This window comes from Urocampus carinirostris, chromosome 19 (genome assembly GCF_059441175.1).
Source record: "Urocampus carinirostris isolate Australia breed hairy pipefish chromosome 19, RoL_Ucar_1.0, whole genome shotgun sequence".
Classification (NCBI taxonomy): domain Eukaryota; kingdom Metazoa; phylum Chordata; class Actinopteri; order Syngnathiformes; family Syngnathidae; genus Urocampus; species Urocampus carinirostris.
In genome coordinates this window covers 17,780,938-17,799,998 of record NC_142367.1, presented here as the reverse complement: position 1 = coordinate 17,799,998, position 19,061 = coordinate 17,780,938, and the positions used below count along the sequence as shown (strand labels likewise).

The 19,061-nt window shown below is 41.4% G+C and overlaps 1 protein-coding gene across 1 annotated transcript in view; it reads left to right on the top strand.

The window, feature by feature from the left end:
* The window catches only part of dnah9 (dynein, axonemal, heavy chain 9), a 254,737-nt gene that overhangs the window by 202,723 nt on the left and 32,953 nt on the right, over positions 1–19,061 (top strand). The window contains exon 71 of the mRNA XM_088323097.1: positions 15,716–15,943. Within this exon, the coding sequence (XP_088179223.1) occupies positions 15,716–15,943 (228 nt within the window). The remainder of the gene's footprint in view (positions 1–15,715; positions 15,944–19,061) is intronic.

Here is a 19,061-nt window from a genome sequence, read left to right as displayed (position 1 = left end):
AACATACATGACTTGACTCATCCTGAGTTTTTTGAGTTTGCTTGTATTCAACCAAATAGAATCCTTTATAGTCAAATGTATAAAATCCTTCAGCACCAACAGACTGTACTCGTCCGAGACACACCTCACGAACTGGTGCCCCTGGTGGTGGTGGTTAGGGATCTGTGAACCATGTTATATCTATTTATATAGAAAAAATATATAAACCTTATCCTTTCTCCTCTTATCAGTAGGCTAAGGCTCACGTTTTCTCCCATTCGAAGTGGAACCCTCAGTGGGATCGGGATGGGCGAATATCGACGGATGTAAAAGCGCAGGTCGATCCCACTTCGCCTTCTTTTAACAATGTATACATTTACATGCAGGTATGACTGACAAAGAAGGGGTAAAAAAAATAAAATAAATGAGCTGCCCCTGACTCCCCACTCGACAAGATAGCACAGACAGCCGTGGTTTTAATTACCTTTGCATAAGAATGAAGATCAATAGGCTTAAAGGGGGATTGTCCCCTTGGCAACAAACCACCCACTCGTCCGCTTTATCATCAACTATCAGCCTGCTGGGATCTGCCGGCCAAGACGGACTAAAAAAAAAAGAAGAGAAAGTCGGGGGTGTCATTATCGCTCGTCTCTTAGCGCTCGCGTCTCCTCCTATTACAGTCGCCCTTTTCTTCCCGCATGGAATCGGCTGCGCGTTATTTTTACCTCTGATGAGTTGGGCATCGATTATAGGAGGAGCTCAATGAAATATATGGAACAGTTTTTGGAGAAGGATCATGGATTCCGATCTTGTCAAGTCAAGTCATTTTTTTTTGCATAGCCCTTAATCACAAAGAGTCTCAAAGGGCTTCACAGGTTATTACACAGACTATTTTTTCAGACTATTACTACAAAATAGTAGTAATGGTTAAAAACCAGCTCGGTGGCCTTGGGGGTATGGCGCCCGCCCCAAGACTGGGAGGTTGTGGTTCAAGCCTCGGCCGAGTCATACCTAAGACTTAAACATTGGTACCCGATGCCTACCTGCTTGGCGTTCAGCATTAGGGGTTGTAATTGGGGGGTTTGGTCACCTAATGACTCCCAACACCTCAGTTGGGTTGAGCGAGGGGGCTGGGAATCCCCTCCTCTGAATCAATCTCCCAAAAAGAGTCAGAAATGACTCTAGCCACCTCCCACTAGGGGGATATATGTGGTATATACCTGTATACAGTATATCTCATCTCATCTCATTGGTTCGCGCCTCGGCCGAGTCATACCTAATTGGTAAAATGGCGGCGCCCTCTGTTGGCTGCGGCTGCATCGGCTCGCTACAACGGGTCAGGTGTATCGACATTTCGTTCTGTGTACATTGTTACAAAGAATGACAATACAAAGGAAATTATTATTATTATTATTATTAGCTGCACCGCTTATCCTCAGTAGGGTCGCGGGGGTGCTGGAGCCCATCCCAGCAATCATCGGGCAGTGGGCAGGGGACACCCTGAGCTGGTTGCCAGCCAATCGCAGGGCACACGGGGACAGACATATATATAATTACTACACCATCCCCTGATCTGGAACCAACACGAGGGCAAGGAAAAACTCAAAAACCTCAACATGAGGAAAATGAAGAAACCTTGGGAAGGGACTGCACATGTGGTATCCCCCTTCCAGGATTACCAGACAGCAAATGATGTTGCAATCACAAATAATACAGAGATATTGTCCACAAAAAATATAGGTTATTACTGTTGAGTAGAAGTGAGTTTTAAGCTTAGATTTAAACATTTCCACTGAGGTTGCAGATCGGATCTCAGGGGGAAAAGCATTTCACAACACCGGTGCCCGGATGGAGAACGCTCTGGAACCTGCGGAACACTTCTTGGCTCTTGGGATCACCAGTAGACCGGCGCTCTCAGAACGAAGGCTTCGGCCTGGAACATAGGGGGAAATCAGATCTGAAAGATATGAGGGAGCAAGTCCATGTATTATTTTGTATAATACTAAGAGAACCTTGAAATCACATCTTGGGCTAACAGGGAGCCAATGCAGGTTAGCCAAAATCGGCGTGATGTGATCAGACTTTTTTGTCCTAGTTAAAAGTAACCCTCTAGCATTTTGTACCAGCTGAAGACTCTTGATTTTGGACTCCGGGAGACCGCAGAGTGGTGCATTACAGTAATCGAGACGGGAGCTAACAAACGCGTGAATTATAATCTCCGCATCCGACTGAGACAGTATAGGACGAATTTTAGCAATGTTGCGAAGATGGAAGAAAGCGGTTCTAGTAATTTTCTTCACATGTGTTTGAAAGGACAGAGGGGTCAAATATGACACCTACATTTTTAACTGAGTCACTCAGTCCTTCGCATGTTTTTAAAATAGTGCGTGAGGAGAATGTTGGTCGATTAAGAGACTGGAGATGAACTGCTTCTCGAGAATTTTTATTATATACAGTGGCTTGCGAAACTACTTGGCCCCCTTTAACTGTGTGACCTTTTGCCACATTCCAGACTTCAAATATAAATACCGTAAATTCCACACTATAGAGTGCACCTGATTATAAGCCGCACCCACCACATTTCAAGAGGAAAAACGTTTTGTACTTACACAAGCCGCACCTGGATATAAGCCTCAGGCGCCCACATTAAAAAAATGTAACACAAAATCAACCCAGACCCGACTTTAAGTCTCGTGATTGTAACTGAATATCTTTCATTAAAGTGCACAGTCCAAAAATCACAGCTGGATAAATGAAAGTAAAATGATACTGGTACTTACGGTTTGATGCAGACCGGCAGAGTCTGGTTGCCGTTGAAAGTAATCCAAAGAAAAAAGTGTATATTTCCAAAGGTAAGGGTGGGAAAAATATATATATATATACTATTGTCCGCCGTGTCCACAAACACTCACCTTTACTGGTCCCCACTTCCCGTCAGCTCGCGTTTGTTACGCCCCCTTCTTTTTGATTCGCCCGTCCCAAAAACATATCAGAATAAGTGTCCAAAATAAATACAAATACATTACAAAAATATACAGTTGCAAATACATAGTATACATGGTTACACATTTACAAAAAAAGACGGTACACTGAGAGAGTTTTCAAAGCTTTAATAATAATAATGTAACTTCCACCCCAAACGGTGCTTGTGACGGGTAGCAACACGCTCGCAACACAGTAAACGGGTCTGTTAAAAAAAACATACTGTACTTGTAAAAATCACGGTAAACCGTCCTCATCTTCCTCCTTAAAACTGAAGCCATCAAAGTCGTCTTCCTCTGTGTCGGAAAGAAACAGTGTCATATAGACGTCGTCCCACGCTCCCGCAGCCTCACTTGCGCTGTCACTGTCGCTGCCCTCCTCTCTGTCACGGCTTTTAGGAACCCGTTGGTGACGGTGGATTTTTTGATGCTGCCCCACGCTGTCAGGATCCACTGGCAGACTTGCGAAAAAGTTGCCTTTCGCATGCGGCCAGTTTTAGTGAAAGATTTATTGCTGCTAGTCAAGCCAAGAAGTTGCAGTCTTCCTCGGCGCATATATTCCACCAGTCTAAATCTTACCTTTTGTACTCGAGCGCCGCTGGCGGCTGTTAGAAAAATGACATAAATTGGCTGCATCACTGAATAAGCCGCAGGGTTAAAAGTTTGGGGGAAAAGTAGCGGCTTATAGTCCGGTATGTACGGTATATAAAACTGTAATTTCTTGTGAAGCATCAACAATAAGTGGGAAACAATCAGGTAGTGGAACACACCTTATTGCAGGTGTGTCAAACTCATTTTAACTCGGGGGCCACACGATAGAACAAACATTCTGTCCGGGGCTGGACTAGTAGATTAAAGAGAAAGAAAAAGAGATTAAAAAATAAGAGAAAGAGGGAGGGAAAATGAGAGAGGGAGGGACAAAGAAAGAAAAAAAGGGAGAGAGGGAGAGAGCATGAGAAACAAAAGATAAAAAGTCGAGAGAGAGAGGGGGTAAAGAAAGGGAGAGGAAGAAAGAAATCCAAAGAGAAATAGAAAGACAGATGGAGAGAAAAGAGAAAAGAAAGCGCGAAGGGTAGGAAGAGGGAAAGAGAAAAGGAAAAGAGGAAGCTAGAGCAAAGTAAGTTAAAAAGACACAGAGAGAGAAAGAGACAAAGACCAACAAAGGAAGAAAAAAAGGGAGACAGAGAGTGGGAGAAAAGGTGTGGAAAAGATCGAGAGAGAAATAAATACAAGTGCAGTGTCTTTGTTCGAGGCACCGTTTTTTGGCAAAATCAAGTCGACATATTTCAACCTGCAGCTCGTTTTTCTCTTGCGCCTCTCTGAGTGTTGTCTCGCGGGCCGGATTCAATCCCTTAGCGGGCCTGATCTGGCCCGCGGGCCGCCTGTTTGACACCTGTGCTTTTTTTTTTTTTTTTTTTAACAAATAAAAACCCAAAAAGTGGGTGTGCAAAAATATTTAGCCCCTTTACTTTCAGTGCAGCAAACTCCGTCCAGAAGTTCAGTGAGGATCTCTGAATGATTCAAAGTTTATCTAAATGACTAACAATAATAAATGGAATCCACCTGTGTGTAATCAAGTCTCTGTATTAATGCACCTGCACTGTGATAGTCTCAGAGGTCTGTTTAAAGCGCAGAGAGCATCATGAAGAAAGAGGAACACACCAGGCAGGTCTGATAGAGAAAAAGCTGATAGAGACATACTCCAAGCGCCTTGCAGGTGTAATACCAGCAAAAAGTGGCGCTAGAAAGTATTAACTCAATGGAGCTGAATAATTTTGCACACCCACTTTTCCGTTTCTTATTTGTTATAAAAGTTTAAAATATTTAATAATTCATGATTGTGTCCCGCTTATTGTTGATGCTTCACAATAAATTAATTTTATATCTTTGTTTGAAGTCTGAAATGTGGCAAAAGGTCACAAAGTTCGAGGGGGCCAAATAGTTTCGCAAGTCACTGTATTCTGGAGACCACCGTAATACAAGTCTTGAATCAGACAATCTTAGCAGTAGTCTCTCTATGACATTTTAAAGCAAGTTTTCTTACACCTTTTTTGAGGCGTTGTATAGGTCAAAGGGAAACCGCAACCGCATCATCAATTGCAGCATGGTCATCCTGGAGGGGGGGGATTACCACATGTGCAGTCCCTTCTTCATTTTCCTCTTGCTGGGGTTTTTGAGTTTTTCCTTGCCCTCATGTAGGTTTTAGATCAGGGGATGGTGTAATAGGTTTCTTCATTTACCTCATGTTGAGGTTTTGAGTTTTTCCTTGCCCTCATGTAGGTTTTAGATCAGGGGGATGATGTCATAATAGTCTGTAGTTTACAATAATCTATGGTCTGTGCAGTCCTTTAAGACTCCTTGTGATTAAGGGCATATTAAATATACATGACTTGACTCATCCTGAGGTTTTTGAGTTTTTCCTTGCCCTCGTGTAAGTTTTAGATCAGGGGATGGTGTCATATTAGTCTGTAGTTTGCAATAATCTGTGGTCTGTGCAGCCCTTTAAGACTCTTTGTGATTAAGGGCATAACAAATATACATGACTTGACTCATCCTGAGGTTTTTGAGTTTTTTTTCGCCCCTCATGTCAGTTTTAGATCAGGGGATGGTGTCATAATAGTCTGTAGTTTGCAATAATCTGTGGTTTGTGCAGCCGTATGAGACTCCTTGTGATTAAGGGCTCAACAAATATACATGACTTGACTCATCCTGAGTTTTTTGAGTTTTTCCTTGCCCTCATGTAGCTTTTAGATTAGGGGATGGTGTCATAATGGTCTGTAGTTTGCAATAATCGGTGGTCTGTGCAGCCCTTTAAGACTCTTTGTGATTAAGGGCAAAACCAATATACATGACTTGACTCATCCTGAGGTTTTTGAGTTTTATCTTGCCCTCATGTCGGCTTTAGATCAGGGTATGGTGTCGTAATAGTCTGCAGTTTGCAATTATCTGTGGTCTGTGCAGCCCTTTAAGACTTCTTGTGATTAAGGGCATCACAAATGTACATGACTTGACTCATCCTGAGGTTTTTGAGTTTTTCCTGGCCGTCATGTCGTTTTAGATCAGGGGATGGTGTCATAATAGTCTGTAATTTGCAATAATCTATGGTCTGTGCAGCCCTTTAAGACTCCTTGTGATTAAGGATGTCACAAATAAACATGACTTGGCAAATTAGGAAAAAAGTAGTACTGATACCACTCTTGAGTACATTCCATTCTGACTCTTTGATACAGAATATTGATATTACTTGTTTTTTTATTTTATTTTTTTTATCGGAGCAAGACTTGAATTAGTCACCGCTATCGTTTAAACACACCAATACCACCAGTACGTTGATGACTCTAGCACGCAAAATTATGGAAACGTAGTACTGATACCGCTCTTGGGTGCGTTTGATTCTAAAGCGATTTGAAGCAGAAACGTTAGGCAACCTGTTGCGGTAATTGAATTTAGAACGATCCGCCAATCATCCTGACAGTTTCGGCACCGATCCCGTCATCATCTGTTCTCCTGTCCTGAACCGGAACCTTCGGGCCGTGACCCCCCGCCGGCGGGCTCAGCTGTTCCTTTTTTGCTAGCGGCATTTGATATTGAACGCAGCAAACGCCTCGCCATCTGCGTCCACCGCTGGGATTTAAATATCGTTTTTAATGTAAATCGTTTAGATGCTCGACGAAGAGCGTAAGTCAACACACCCCTTGTGTACACTCATTTTATTTTAGATTTCAGGTAACACATCTACAGATAGAGGGTCAGTGGTGACCTGTGTTTTAATTCAGCTGTAAAACACACTAAAAACAATGATCACAGTTCACAGATCCATCAGTGTTGTAAGGGGACCATTTCCTGTGGTGTGCCTTGGGGAAGTACACCCTGGTGGCCGTTGAGTTTCGGTATAATGTGCATCTCACTAATACAGCATCCATGTGTTTCCCATCCCTTGGTTACCTTGTTAACCTCAAAAGACTTACTACCTGAGTTACCTATTACAGTGTCGTAGGGAGACCATTCCCTGTGGTGTGCCTTGGAAGTACAGCCTGGTGGTCGTTGAGTTTCGGTATAATGTGCATCTCACTAATACAGCATCCTTGTGTTTCCCATCCCTTGGTTACCTTGTTAACCTCAAAAGACTTATTACCTAAGTTACCTATTACAGTGTCGTAGGGAGACCATTCCCTGTGGTGTGCCTTGGGGAAGTACAGCCTGGTGGCCGTTGAGTTTCGGTATAATGTGCATCTCACTAATACAGCATCCATGTGTTTCCCATCCCTTGGTTACCTTGTTAACCTCGAAAGACCTATTACCTAAGTTACCTATTACAGTGTCGTAGGGAGACCATTTCCTGTGGTGTGCCTTGGGGAAGTACAGCCTGGTGGCACCCATCCCTCTACAGACCATTTTTTGGGGTAGGGGCTTGCTTTCCCATATAAAACTGATCATACTGGTATTCAAGGTTACCAGTGGCAGGAGAATAATCCAGATCTGACTCAGATACAGCAACTTAATCATTTGGTGGCCGTTGAGTTTCGGTATAATGAGCATCTCACTAATACAGCTGTCACGGTTGCTCATGGCGCCCAATTGGCTCGTTGACTGATTGGCCTCCCTCCTATCTAAGCTCAGTGTTCTCACTCACACTTTGTGAGTCCGTCAACGAACCTCTGCACCCGCAAGACATGGGTTTTGAATCTGTCCGGTTTCCTGCTTGTGTTTCCTGTCCGGTATCGGTCCCATCTATTTTGTCCTGTTTAGTATCGATCTCCAGTTTTGTCCCGGCTATTTTGTTCTGTTTGTTATCGATATCCAGTTACTGGTAGCGTACCCATCTAGTTTGTCCGTTGTCTGGTATTGTTTCCGTCTATCTCGTCCTGCTTGTTATCGGATTCCAGTCTCCAGTGCCTGATATCAATCCTCTCTGTCCCATCCTGTCCGGTATCGACCCCATCTGTCCGATATCTGCTCGTGCAATTGGTATCGATCTCGTCAGCCTCTGGCTTCCTTTCATTCCACGCCAGACTGCAGCCTTACGTCTTCCGCCCAACGTTCGCCGAATCACTGGCGTTTGGGTTAACGTGCATGACTGCCCCGTTTTTTATAAAATAAAGCTTGTGTGAGAAACGTCACGCATCTGGGTCCTTCTCCTGTTCCGGTTCTTGACAACAGCATCCATTTTTTTCTCGTCTTTTGGTTATCTTGTTAACCTCGAAAGACCCATTACCTTAGTCGTCCATTACTTAGGGGTACTACACCACATCAGCTAAATTACATTTATTCTTTTTTATTTTAATAATAATACCTAAAACATCTATAGTGTTTGGGTCAATTTATACTTTTTACTTCAAAAACATGTCTAAAAAAACATTTTTTTCAGCAATTACACTTTTACTGGAAGGAGTCTCACGGGAAAGCATGCTTTTCACACTTCGCCTGGAATGATTCCTTCTTTGCCCTCTTGTTAGAGAGTAAGGATTCTCAGGAATTGTAAATTACTGTATATATAGGGATTCAAACAATATTATAAAATAAATTGAAGGAGCCGTTTTAGAGAAAGGTCTCTTACAAGCCTGTCATCGTTTTTTTTATTCTATTCTGTTGAATTTTTGATGTGATTTTTGTTTCAACATAATTGAAAAAAAATCGATGTGGAAATATGAATAAAATACATATATAAGATTAAAATTACATCAGGTCAGTAGTGGAAAACCGGCAGGAAGGACCAAGATCTATTATTCGTTCCAAAACCAAATAAATACAAACTTAGAGTAAAAAGTGTGGAAGATATTGCATATGTATCCAAGTATGTGTTAAACTGCCAAAAGAGCCAACGATATCAGTTTTGGCTTTAGCTATTGTTTTATCATCTATTTTTAAAGCTTGGTCGAGACCCACGCTAACAATAGAAAATTCTAAAGATCAATCAGACCGTTCTATAATGTAGTGATTTTGTATTTTTATTTTGTTAAAATAGACTTTCGTGTCAAAGTCAAGAAGCCTTAATGCAATAAATTATTGTATTTATTTTTTGCGTGCATTTAAAAAACAAAAAACTGGACAGTGGCAAACCCAACATAGGAGAAGGGTTAAATCCAGTTTGTCCACCCCTTGTTGCCGCAGGATGAATGCTTTCATTAGCGTTACAAATGGCAAGGACCCCCTCCTCGCTCACCCTTTCCACCGACGTCTTTATCGCCCGATATTTAAGCGGTCTAGAGGAATGGACTCCACAACTCCGGCCTGATGAAAAAGCGCTTGGATTTAGACTTCTAATTTGTGCCGGCGTTCATTATTCTCTGGAGCAGGGGGGTCAGCAATCATTTACCGTAAATCCCGGATTACGAGTCACTGCTTTTTCCTACGTTTTAAACACTGCGGGTTTAAATATGGATGGTCTCAAAGGTTTTGGCGGCGCTTTCCCGCGGTGCTTGTCGGCTGGCTTGGAACTGGTGCGGACCAGAAACGACCCCCCCAGCCCACCCCCTCTAATATCTTAATGCTTAAGAGAATAATGGCGAGCATACAAATATGCACACAATTCTCCGTGGTGACTTCTCAAAACATTTACTCGAGAAAAAGTAGTAGTTGACAACATTATTACCGTAAATTCCGGACTATAGAGCGCACCTGATTATAAGCCACACCCACCACATTTTAAGAGGAAAACCGATTTTGTATTTATATAAGCTGCACCTGTATATAAGCCGCATGCGCCCACATTGAAAAATGTAACACAAACACAAAATTAACCCAAACCTGACTTTAAGTCCCGTGATTGAAACTGAATGTCCTTCATTAAAGTACACAGTCCAAAAATCACAGCCGGCAAAATGAATGGAAAATGATTCAGGTACTTAAGGTTTGATGCAGACCTGCAGAGTCCGGGTCCCGTTGAAAGTAATCCAAGGGAAAAAGTGTATATTTCCAAAGGTAAGGGTGGGAAATATATATATCCACTATTGTCCGCCGCGTCCACAAACCTTTACCCCACTTCCCGTCAGCCCCCGTTTTTTTTCGCCCCTTCTTTTTGATTCGCCCGTGCAAAACATATCAGAATAAGTCTCTAAAATAAATACATTACAAAAATATACAGTTGCAAATACATATTATACATGGTTACACATATTTACAAAGAAAGACGGTACACCGAGAGAGTTTTCAAAGCTTTAATAATAATAATATAACTTTCATCCTAAACGGTGCCTGACAGGGCAGTTAATGGTAGCAACGCGCTCGCAACACAGTAAACGGGTCTGTTAAAAAAACATACCGTACTTGTAAAAATCACGGTAAACCGTCCTCATCTTCCTCCTTAGAACTGAAGCCGTCAAAGTCGTCCTCCTCAGTGTCGGAAAGAAACTTTGTCATACGTCCCACGCTCCCTTATTCCAAAACACGCTAGCAACACGCTCCCAACACAGTAAACGGGTCTGGTAAAGTTTACGTGCAGTAGCTCTGTTTCCTTCTTTATCGGACTGCTCGATTGCTTTTAGCTTGAAAGCTGCGTCATGTGCCTTTTTTTTTTGCATTTTGCATAATGAGGGTATGTTTACGCTAATTTAATTTGTGCACAAGCCAAGAAGTTGCAGTCTTCCTCGGCGCATATATTCCACTGGTCTAAATCTTACCTTTTGTACTCGAGCGCCGCTGGCGGCCGTCAGAAAAATTACTTAAATCGGCCGCATCACTGAATAAGCCGCAGGGTTGAAAGTTTGGGAAAAAAGTAGCGGCTTATAGTCCGGAATTTACGGTGGTTTAATACATAACAGGAGTAAAACACGAAGTTTGACAGTAGGTACTTTTTTCAATATTTACAACTTATTTACAATATTTCGACTTTTGCGCCCACAAATCAAGTCCTCAATCCATACAACTGAGTTGAACAGCAGTGGAAGTTAATCAATCACAAATCTTACACCTCTCTTCATTTATCGGCGTCAACGTTAGGTGCGTCAAGACCTGAACAGGAAACAGGACCCACTCGCGTAACGTTACTCACAGTTTTATTGGGGAGTAGGTTTCTCGGCCGCGGAAGTGGGACCTCCGTGGCGAGCGATGGCGGGGTTGGGAACGGGAAAAGTTGAAAACCAGGAGAGGAGAGTAGCCGTGGTCGAGATCAAACAGATCGTAGCGGGACAAAAACAAGAGCCAAAAACACAGGATAGGCAGGAAAAAGGGCTTGCCGTGTAAAAACGGATATTTGCAGACGGACTGACAAAAGGCGACTAATAGAACAGTGTTTAAATACTGACAGGGAGCCAATCCCTCATTGTGCTTCAGCTGGCACCCACGGGTGGGGCCAATTGGGTGCCATGGCAACCGTGATAGAAGCTGGTGCCACACGGCGGGGCCAATTGGGCGCCATGGCAACCGTGACAAGGTGCTGGATTTTCCTTTAATCCACGAGGAACGATGACAAGCGAATGCAGAACACAGCCTTATTCTTGTTCTATGTTTTTTAGGGGGAGTCATAAATACCTTATATGTTTGGCTTTAAAATCACAATATTGAATGGTCATGTGATCCAAAGACATGCGACATAACAAATTAGGGGGGGGAGAAAAAAGGCACAGCTAAAAAATTCACTTCAAGAAGTATACTTCAACATTCCTTCCATCTGTTTTCTTGAGAAATAAGCAGTATTATATTAAATAGGTTTGACCAAATCCTATATTATAATGTGAGACTGAAGACCAATCCCATTTCTTCCCCTTTCCCCTAGTTTATCTTACTGCTTCCCCTAACACTTCTTTTAAAACTGGGAACGTAGTTCCTGCTTACCACATCATCACCGAAACACTTGCTTATTTTAATGTAACATAAGCATTTTTTTGTTTTATTGTATTTTATTGTTTTTTTGTTGTTGTTGTTTTTTTTTACGTCAATGCGTTTAATCAGTAATAAAACGTTATTTTTACTGTGGTAGCTCGTGAGCATATCACTAGTATCTGAAAAAGTTATCTGCTGCCCTCTACTGGTATGGATGAATCTTACATTTGCATGGAACGTCATTGAAAAAAGGCAACGGTCCTGAAAAATGTCTAAAACTGGGCAATTTCAGTAGCTCAGGAGATAAAGCGCTCATCTTGAGATCAGTAGGTTGCAGGTTCAATTCCCGGCTCCTCTGTGTTATGTGTGTCCGCAGGGTTGGGTACGGTTACTTTAACTGGATTACTTTCAATTACTTTTGGATTACTCCAATACCAAGACAAAAGAAACTAAATATGAATAAAATGATGACTCACAACACGTGGTAAGCTTTCTCTCCTGGCTTTGATCTCTTTGATCTCCGGCAAAACGAACATAAAATGCGACGGAAACAGAATGAAAATAAATCCAAACAGCTTGCCAACATCATTTTTGCCGTTCCATGTATTCCGTTACTCCCCAAGCCTGCACAAAATTTAGTCATTTTATTCATATTTAGTTTCGTTTCTCTTTTATTGGCCTATTTGGTATTGGAGTAATCCAAAAGTAATTGAAAGTAATCCGGTTAAAGTAACCCTACCCAACCCTGTGTCTCTGTGGGTAAGACACTGAATCCCTAATGCCCTGTTTAAGCAGGTGGGAGCCTTGCATGGTTGGCACCGCTATCGTTGTGTGAATGGGTGAGTGTGAAGCATATTGTAAAGCAAGGTCCTCAGTGACTTGAAAAGGCATTGTGGGAGGTTGTTCAGCCAAGAGCACAACATTCACTGGTTGCATATAAATTTGAACCCTGACAAGCACCCTCCGCCGCCCTCCTCTTCATAAGTTTTCTCTCGCACTTTTTCACCCCCTCCCCAAAATTTCCGACAGGCCGACATCCCGTCCCGTCCTGTCCCCTGGCTCGGAAAAAAGGCTAACTTCAGCCATCGCAGGGAAGATTAAATACGGAGAGCAAATGGAAATGAGAAAGTAAAGAGGCTTATGAATTAATGACTGGAGTTATTAGTGCCGTAATTAGATTTAGGGAATGGGCAGTGCTGCATGGTGAAATGCGGAGGGAGGTGGCTTGAGAAGAAGGGGGGTGGGGGCACGGCTGACTGCTTATCATTCACAGGATGTCCTGTAAGTGTCAAGACGGTTGAGATGGAAAATTGAGCTCATCCGAGCTTGCGTGATGGTACAAGCCAGCTCGCTGGATGAGATGTTGAAAAAAAAAAAGAGAAAAAAAAAAAGAAAAGTCAAGCCCAAGTCTCGAGCGAGAACGTTCTCTTAATGTCAGCATCTCAGAAATTGCTTTCGAGGGCTGTGTAGCGTTTAATTTGGTGCCACTTCAAAGTCGGAGTGAATTTCAGTGTTGTCCTTTTTGAAACCAATAACCTCGCTAAAATATGGTGGGTATAGTGGACCCCTGGATACAGTGACCCCGCCTTACGGCATTTTCTCTTTTTGGGGCCCCTCTTTACCTCATTTTCCCCACTATTTGACATCTACAACCACTTATAATTAGTGTGTCCAAACCCTGAATGTATTTACTATGATGCTAAAGGGAGAAGCAAAAGCATGACAACCATGGAAACGAATTGCGCATTCATAAAGAAGAAGACACACCAGTCACTACCCTTGCTTTATTGCATTCAACAAATTGAGATGCGTATATGCTATGGGCTTAACTACCTCCCACAATGCCTTTCTGGCTCTTTGCTCGTTTAAGAATCGTGTGTGTTTTTTTCCAAAGACTTTGGGAGTTAGTGTGATACAATAATTTATATCTCCACTAGTATTTGTTTTCATACTGATTTCATTTAATATGGGTCCAAGGCTTGTAGTGGTGCTAAAGGGAGAAGCAAAATCATGACAACCATGGAAACGAATTGCGCATTTATAAAGAAAGAAGAAGACACACAAGTCACTACTCTTGCTTTATTGCATGCAACAGATTGAGATGCTTATATGCTATGGGGTAAACTACCTCCCACAATGCCTTTCTGGCTCTTTGCTCAGTTATGGATATTGTGGGTTTTCTATAGACTTTGGGAGTTGGTGTGATACAATACTTTATGTGTTAACTGTGTTAATTAGATATGGGTTTCAAGGCTTGCAACCATGCTAAATGAAGAGGCAAAAGCATGGCTACCATGGAAACGAATTGCGCAATTATAAAGAAAGATGAAGAAGACATACAAGTCATTACCTTGCTTGGTTGCATGCAACAGATTGAGATGCTCACGTGTTATGGATGGAACTACCTCCCACAATGCCTTTCTATCGCTTCAATCAGTTCAGAATCTTCTTTTCTAAAGTCTTTGGGAGTTAGTGCTCTACTACCTTAGTGGGTTTTTTTTCATACTGATTTCATTTACTATGGGTCCAAGGCCTGTAGTGGTGCTAAAGGGAGAAGCAAAAGCATGACAACCATGGAAATAAATCACACGGTTAAGAAAGATGAAGAAGACCCACAAGTCACTACCCTTGCCTGATTGCAACAGATTTAGATGCTCATATGCTCTTGGCTGAAAAACCTCCCACAATGCCTTTCTGTCTCTTCACTCAGTTCAGAATTTCGTTTGTTTCCTAAAGACTTTGGAAGTTAGTGCGACACAATACTTCATGTGTTAACTATGTTAATTACCTATGGAATTTAAGGCATGCAACAATGCTAAATTGCAGTATAGTGTATGATGCCTGTCTGCTCAACGTAAAATAAATGCTGTCCTACTATTGGTTTGCATCACGTCATCAGTAAGATGCCAATATGCTAGTGCTAAACTACTTCCCATAATGCCTTTCCGTCTTTTTGTTCAGATCAGAATTCTGTGTACTTTTAAAGACAAGTCGGCAATATATTACTGTATTTTTAGTTCTGTATGAATTAGCTATGGGTCTCAAGGCTATCATAATGCTAAAGGGAGAAACAAAAACACAATTGGCTTTGGAAACGAAGCATTCGATTTTCACCAAAAATTCTGAAGGCACAGTGTGGCAACCAATCATCGATTAAAATGTTCAGTGTTATCGCTGAGTAACAACTCTAAAATGTCTGTCTGCTATTGGTGAACATTATGTAAAACAACAAATTTGTCACAGACCAGGAACGGAGACAGGACCCAATAGCGCTCGTTTTGATCGACGAACACGGGTAGCAGGCGGCGGGAACGCGGAAGTAGTGGTGGATCGGAGACGGACAGGAATAGCAAGTCGTTGGCCGGGGCTGGAGGTCAAAGGCGGTGTCGAGTTCGTAAGTGAGGTCGGTAGCAGGAGGCAGGCAGGTAACGAGGCAAAACAGGTCAGGTAACAGGCAGGCAGAACGGGGCGTAGTCAGGTCCGGAAAAAGGTTGGCAACAAAGATCAGGCAGAAAAAAGCAGCACAGGAACGGAGTCGGACGAAAAGGCCTACTGAGCTGAAGGCAACAGTTCGCGTAACAATCTGACGGCTTCTTGGAAGCCGGGGGTTTGAAAAGGGAGTGGCAGCCAATTAGCTGTCTGGGCTGTTGGCGCCAATTACGCCGCTGCAGCTGTGCTCAATCGGCAATCATGACAAAATTGGACTATTTAGAAAAATAAATAAATAATAAGGATGCAATTTAAGTAAGGACCTTCTCTAAGGGCATGAATCTCCTTGCAAATTGAAATTTAACAATAAATTAAAAAAATATTATATGCCATTGCTGCCTCTGCCCCCCATACACCTGCTACTCCACTGCACCAGCTCAAGTGATAAGCATCGGTTTTATCCCCTGCTTTATGACAATTTCCTTTAGCGATCCCTATCTGAGAACGGATGTCTGTCATATGCTGGAGATCTACTGTATTTATTTCACTTTTTGTTTGTTTCTTAGAATATCCATCTGGTGGCTCGCTGGCTGGGAACCCTGGAAACAATCTTGGAGCGGGAAAGTGTCGCTAGCCACACTGACTTCCGAGTATTTGTTAGCGCTGAGCCGTCCTCTGTCCCCGAGGCTCACGTCATCCCGCAAGGAATCCTGGAAAACGCCATCAAGATCACGAATGAACCGCCCACCGGCATGCATGCAAACTTGCACAAGGCTTTGGATAACTTCAACCAGGTAGAAAAAAAAACATTTTTTTCATCCTCTACTTGTGTTATACATCACAGAGTTAACTAATTTAACTATGGTGAGTAACTGTTAGACTGCGTAGGGTGGACCCAAGTGGGAAAGCGGGAACTGACGTACGGGAGCTCAAAAAGAGGTACAAAGTAACAAACGGAGGAGGGTTTACCGAACAATGCATCGTCCATACAAAACCAAACCTGACATGATCCAAACTACAAACACCCAGCCGGAAATGGAGATGCGAGGAACAAAGTAACAAACAAAATAGTGGGCACTAAACTACTAACAAAATGTCCCAACTAAAAACCAGAAAAACAAAACAAAATCAGAGTTACCAATACTAGTGGAGAATGGAGAAAACAAAGTCATCCTGAGTCCAATTCATCATCAGATACACCAATGAGTTGCTTTCTTAGACGTGTTTTTTCTGATTTATTCATTATTCATGACGACTTCATTTTTTCCCGGGTGTGAACTGAGGAACGTGGGTTCAAAATAATGAGTATGTTATGACAAAACCAGGAACACAGTAAAAAAAACAAAGATTGGGTCACAAAACAATTCAAAGTCCAAACAAAATTAAACCTGAGACTAGCCCAACCTGAAACGTAGAGTGAACCGAAAATGGAAGAAAGTAACAAACAAAAACAACTAAAATGTACAAACCAGAAACAGGAAACTAAAAACAAATCGGATGTAGCAATGCCAGGATAAATCACAATGACCCGACACTGTGTGCTGTCCAAAATGACGTTATAATAAGGGATTGGACAAAAATGTGACCAGTTCCAAACCGATTTGGCACCCTCTGGGGGAAGATGGCATACCAAATCAGACTTTCTCTTTTGTCCATTAACATTTGTTTCTGGCACCATGAAAATAGTGGAATAATATTATAAAATCAAATGTGTTTTCATATAGCTTTTTTATCAAAAGAGTGGTTTAGTAGTTAGGTTTCAGCACTCTCACTGCCGTGACCCGGGTTCAATTCCTGTTGTAAAACAATGCTCTGGGATCTTTATCAGCGAAATGTTTTAAGTAAATACAGCACTGTGAAAATCTGTTTGCCCACTTCCTTAATTATGAGTTTTTCTGCACATCTACCGCTCACAAAGGTTTCAGATCATCAAACTCATTTTAATATCACACATCTACAACCCACCTACAACTCCAGTTGTTTTCCTCAATGAAATGCAACTCCAGTTGAACCTATGCAGCCCCAAACCATGGCATTCCCAACACCATGTTAAATCAATAAATCACTTCAATTGAATCTCTTAGACTAAGGGAAGTAGGCTACAAGATCTCAAGAACAACATTGACATGCCACGGTCCAAAATCTTGCTAGAAAACTCACCGATATAGCAGATTTGAAAGAATTTTCCAAACGAGAGTGGGACAAAATTCCGCCAGAACTCGGAATTAGGTTCAGGGGTCAATTTATTTTTTGCATAAATAAATTGAACATCACTGAAGAAACAGTACTTTGACACAATGAAAGGTAGTCTGTGTAAAGCTTATAAAGCTAATTAATTTCCCCCTCAAACAACGTAGCTAAACCCCTGGTAAGAAAAGTGAGTGAACTCCGAAGTAAAAGTTCCTGAAGTTCAACATTTTTGTGCCCAATATGATTTTGCTGAACCACCTTGATCCTCCTGGCCATGGAATTTATCAGAGCCTCACAAATTGCCACTGGAATGCTCTTCCACTCCTCTATTACAACATGACCTTCTGTTTGAGGATGCCTCAAATATGTTCTATTGGGTTTGGATCTGGAGTCATGTTCAGCCAATCCACCAATTTAACTCTTAGCCCCTTGGTAATCTTGGAGATGTATTTGGGGTTATTGTCAGGCTGGAATATTTCCCTGAGATTCAGTTTCTGGCGGGAAGGGATTATTCCTTGCTCCAGTATTTTACAGTACATGTTTGAGTTCATATTTTCCTCAATGAGATGCAACTCCACAACTCCAATTGAACTTATACAGACCCAAACCATGGCATTCCCAACACCATGCTTGTCTTCAGTGATGTTCTATTAAACATGATAATGAAATTTCTGCAGAATTGTGAGGGGCGTGCTCACTTTTGTGACATACACTATATGAAAATAATATGACAAAAACCATCCTTTCCCTTATAATCTTGTCTGCCTTATTTTGGAAAAAATACGGTAAATAAATAAGAGAGGACAATTTCAATTAAGACGAGAAAATGGAGAAAAGGAGAGAAGAATAGGTATGAAGACAGCCGCATTGTTGCCGGGGTGGAGGGCGGGTTGCTTCGTAATTGCTTTTCTGACCCCGCCCACTCCCGGTTCAAGTGTCATGGCAACCGGCTTTTTCCCCTCGCTCCGATTCGAAAATGTGGGCCTAGAATTGATGTTTGACATTTTTTCATTTGTTCACAAAAAAAAACTCGAATGCGGGATTTTTTGGGAGGGTTTGTCAAGCTAAGTTTTGCTGATGAAATATTTTTCTATTTGAGGTTTTTTTTTTCACCATACAAGAAAAGAACAAAATAAAATATACTTCCCCTCACTTTCTTTTTATTTTTCTCATTTTACATTTGTTTTGGTATCCATTTTTTATGATTTTATTCTTTATTTACTTATTATTTATTGTCCTTTTTATTTTTTTTCTTCTTTTTCTTCCTCTGCTTCTTATTCTTTCCATTCGTGTTTACCTTCTTGTTATTGTTATTTTTCTTTTTCGGTCTCCTTTTTCTTGTTATTTTTCTTTTTTATTCTTCTTAGTTTTCTTTTATATTTTTCTCTTTTGTCTCGTTCCCACTTTTTTTGTCTTAATTTTCTTTTCTTGTTTCTTTTTCTTGTATATTTTTCTCCCGCTTACTTTTCTTTTTTTTTCTTCTTTTGCTTCTTTTTATTTTCCTTTATTTTTTATTCATCTTCTTTCTTCTTCATCTTGTTCTTTTATTTTTCTTTTATTTTTGTACTTTATTTCGTTATTTTTCTTTGTATTTCTTTTTCCTTTTATTAGTTTTTTTGTCCTCTTCTTTTCCTCTGTTATTCTTCTTAATTTTCCTTATTTTTTTCTTCTTTTTATCCTTCTCCTTAGTTGTATTTTCCTTCTTGGTCCTTATTTTTTCAT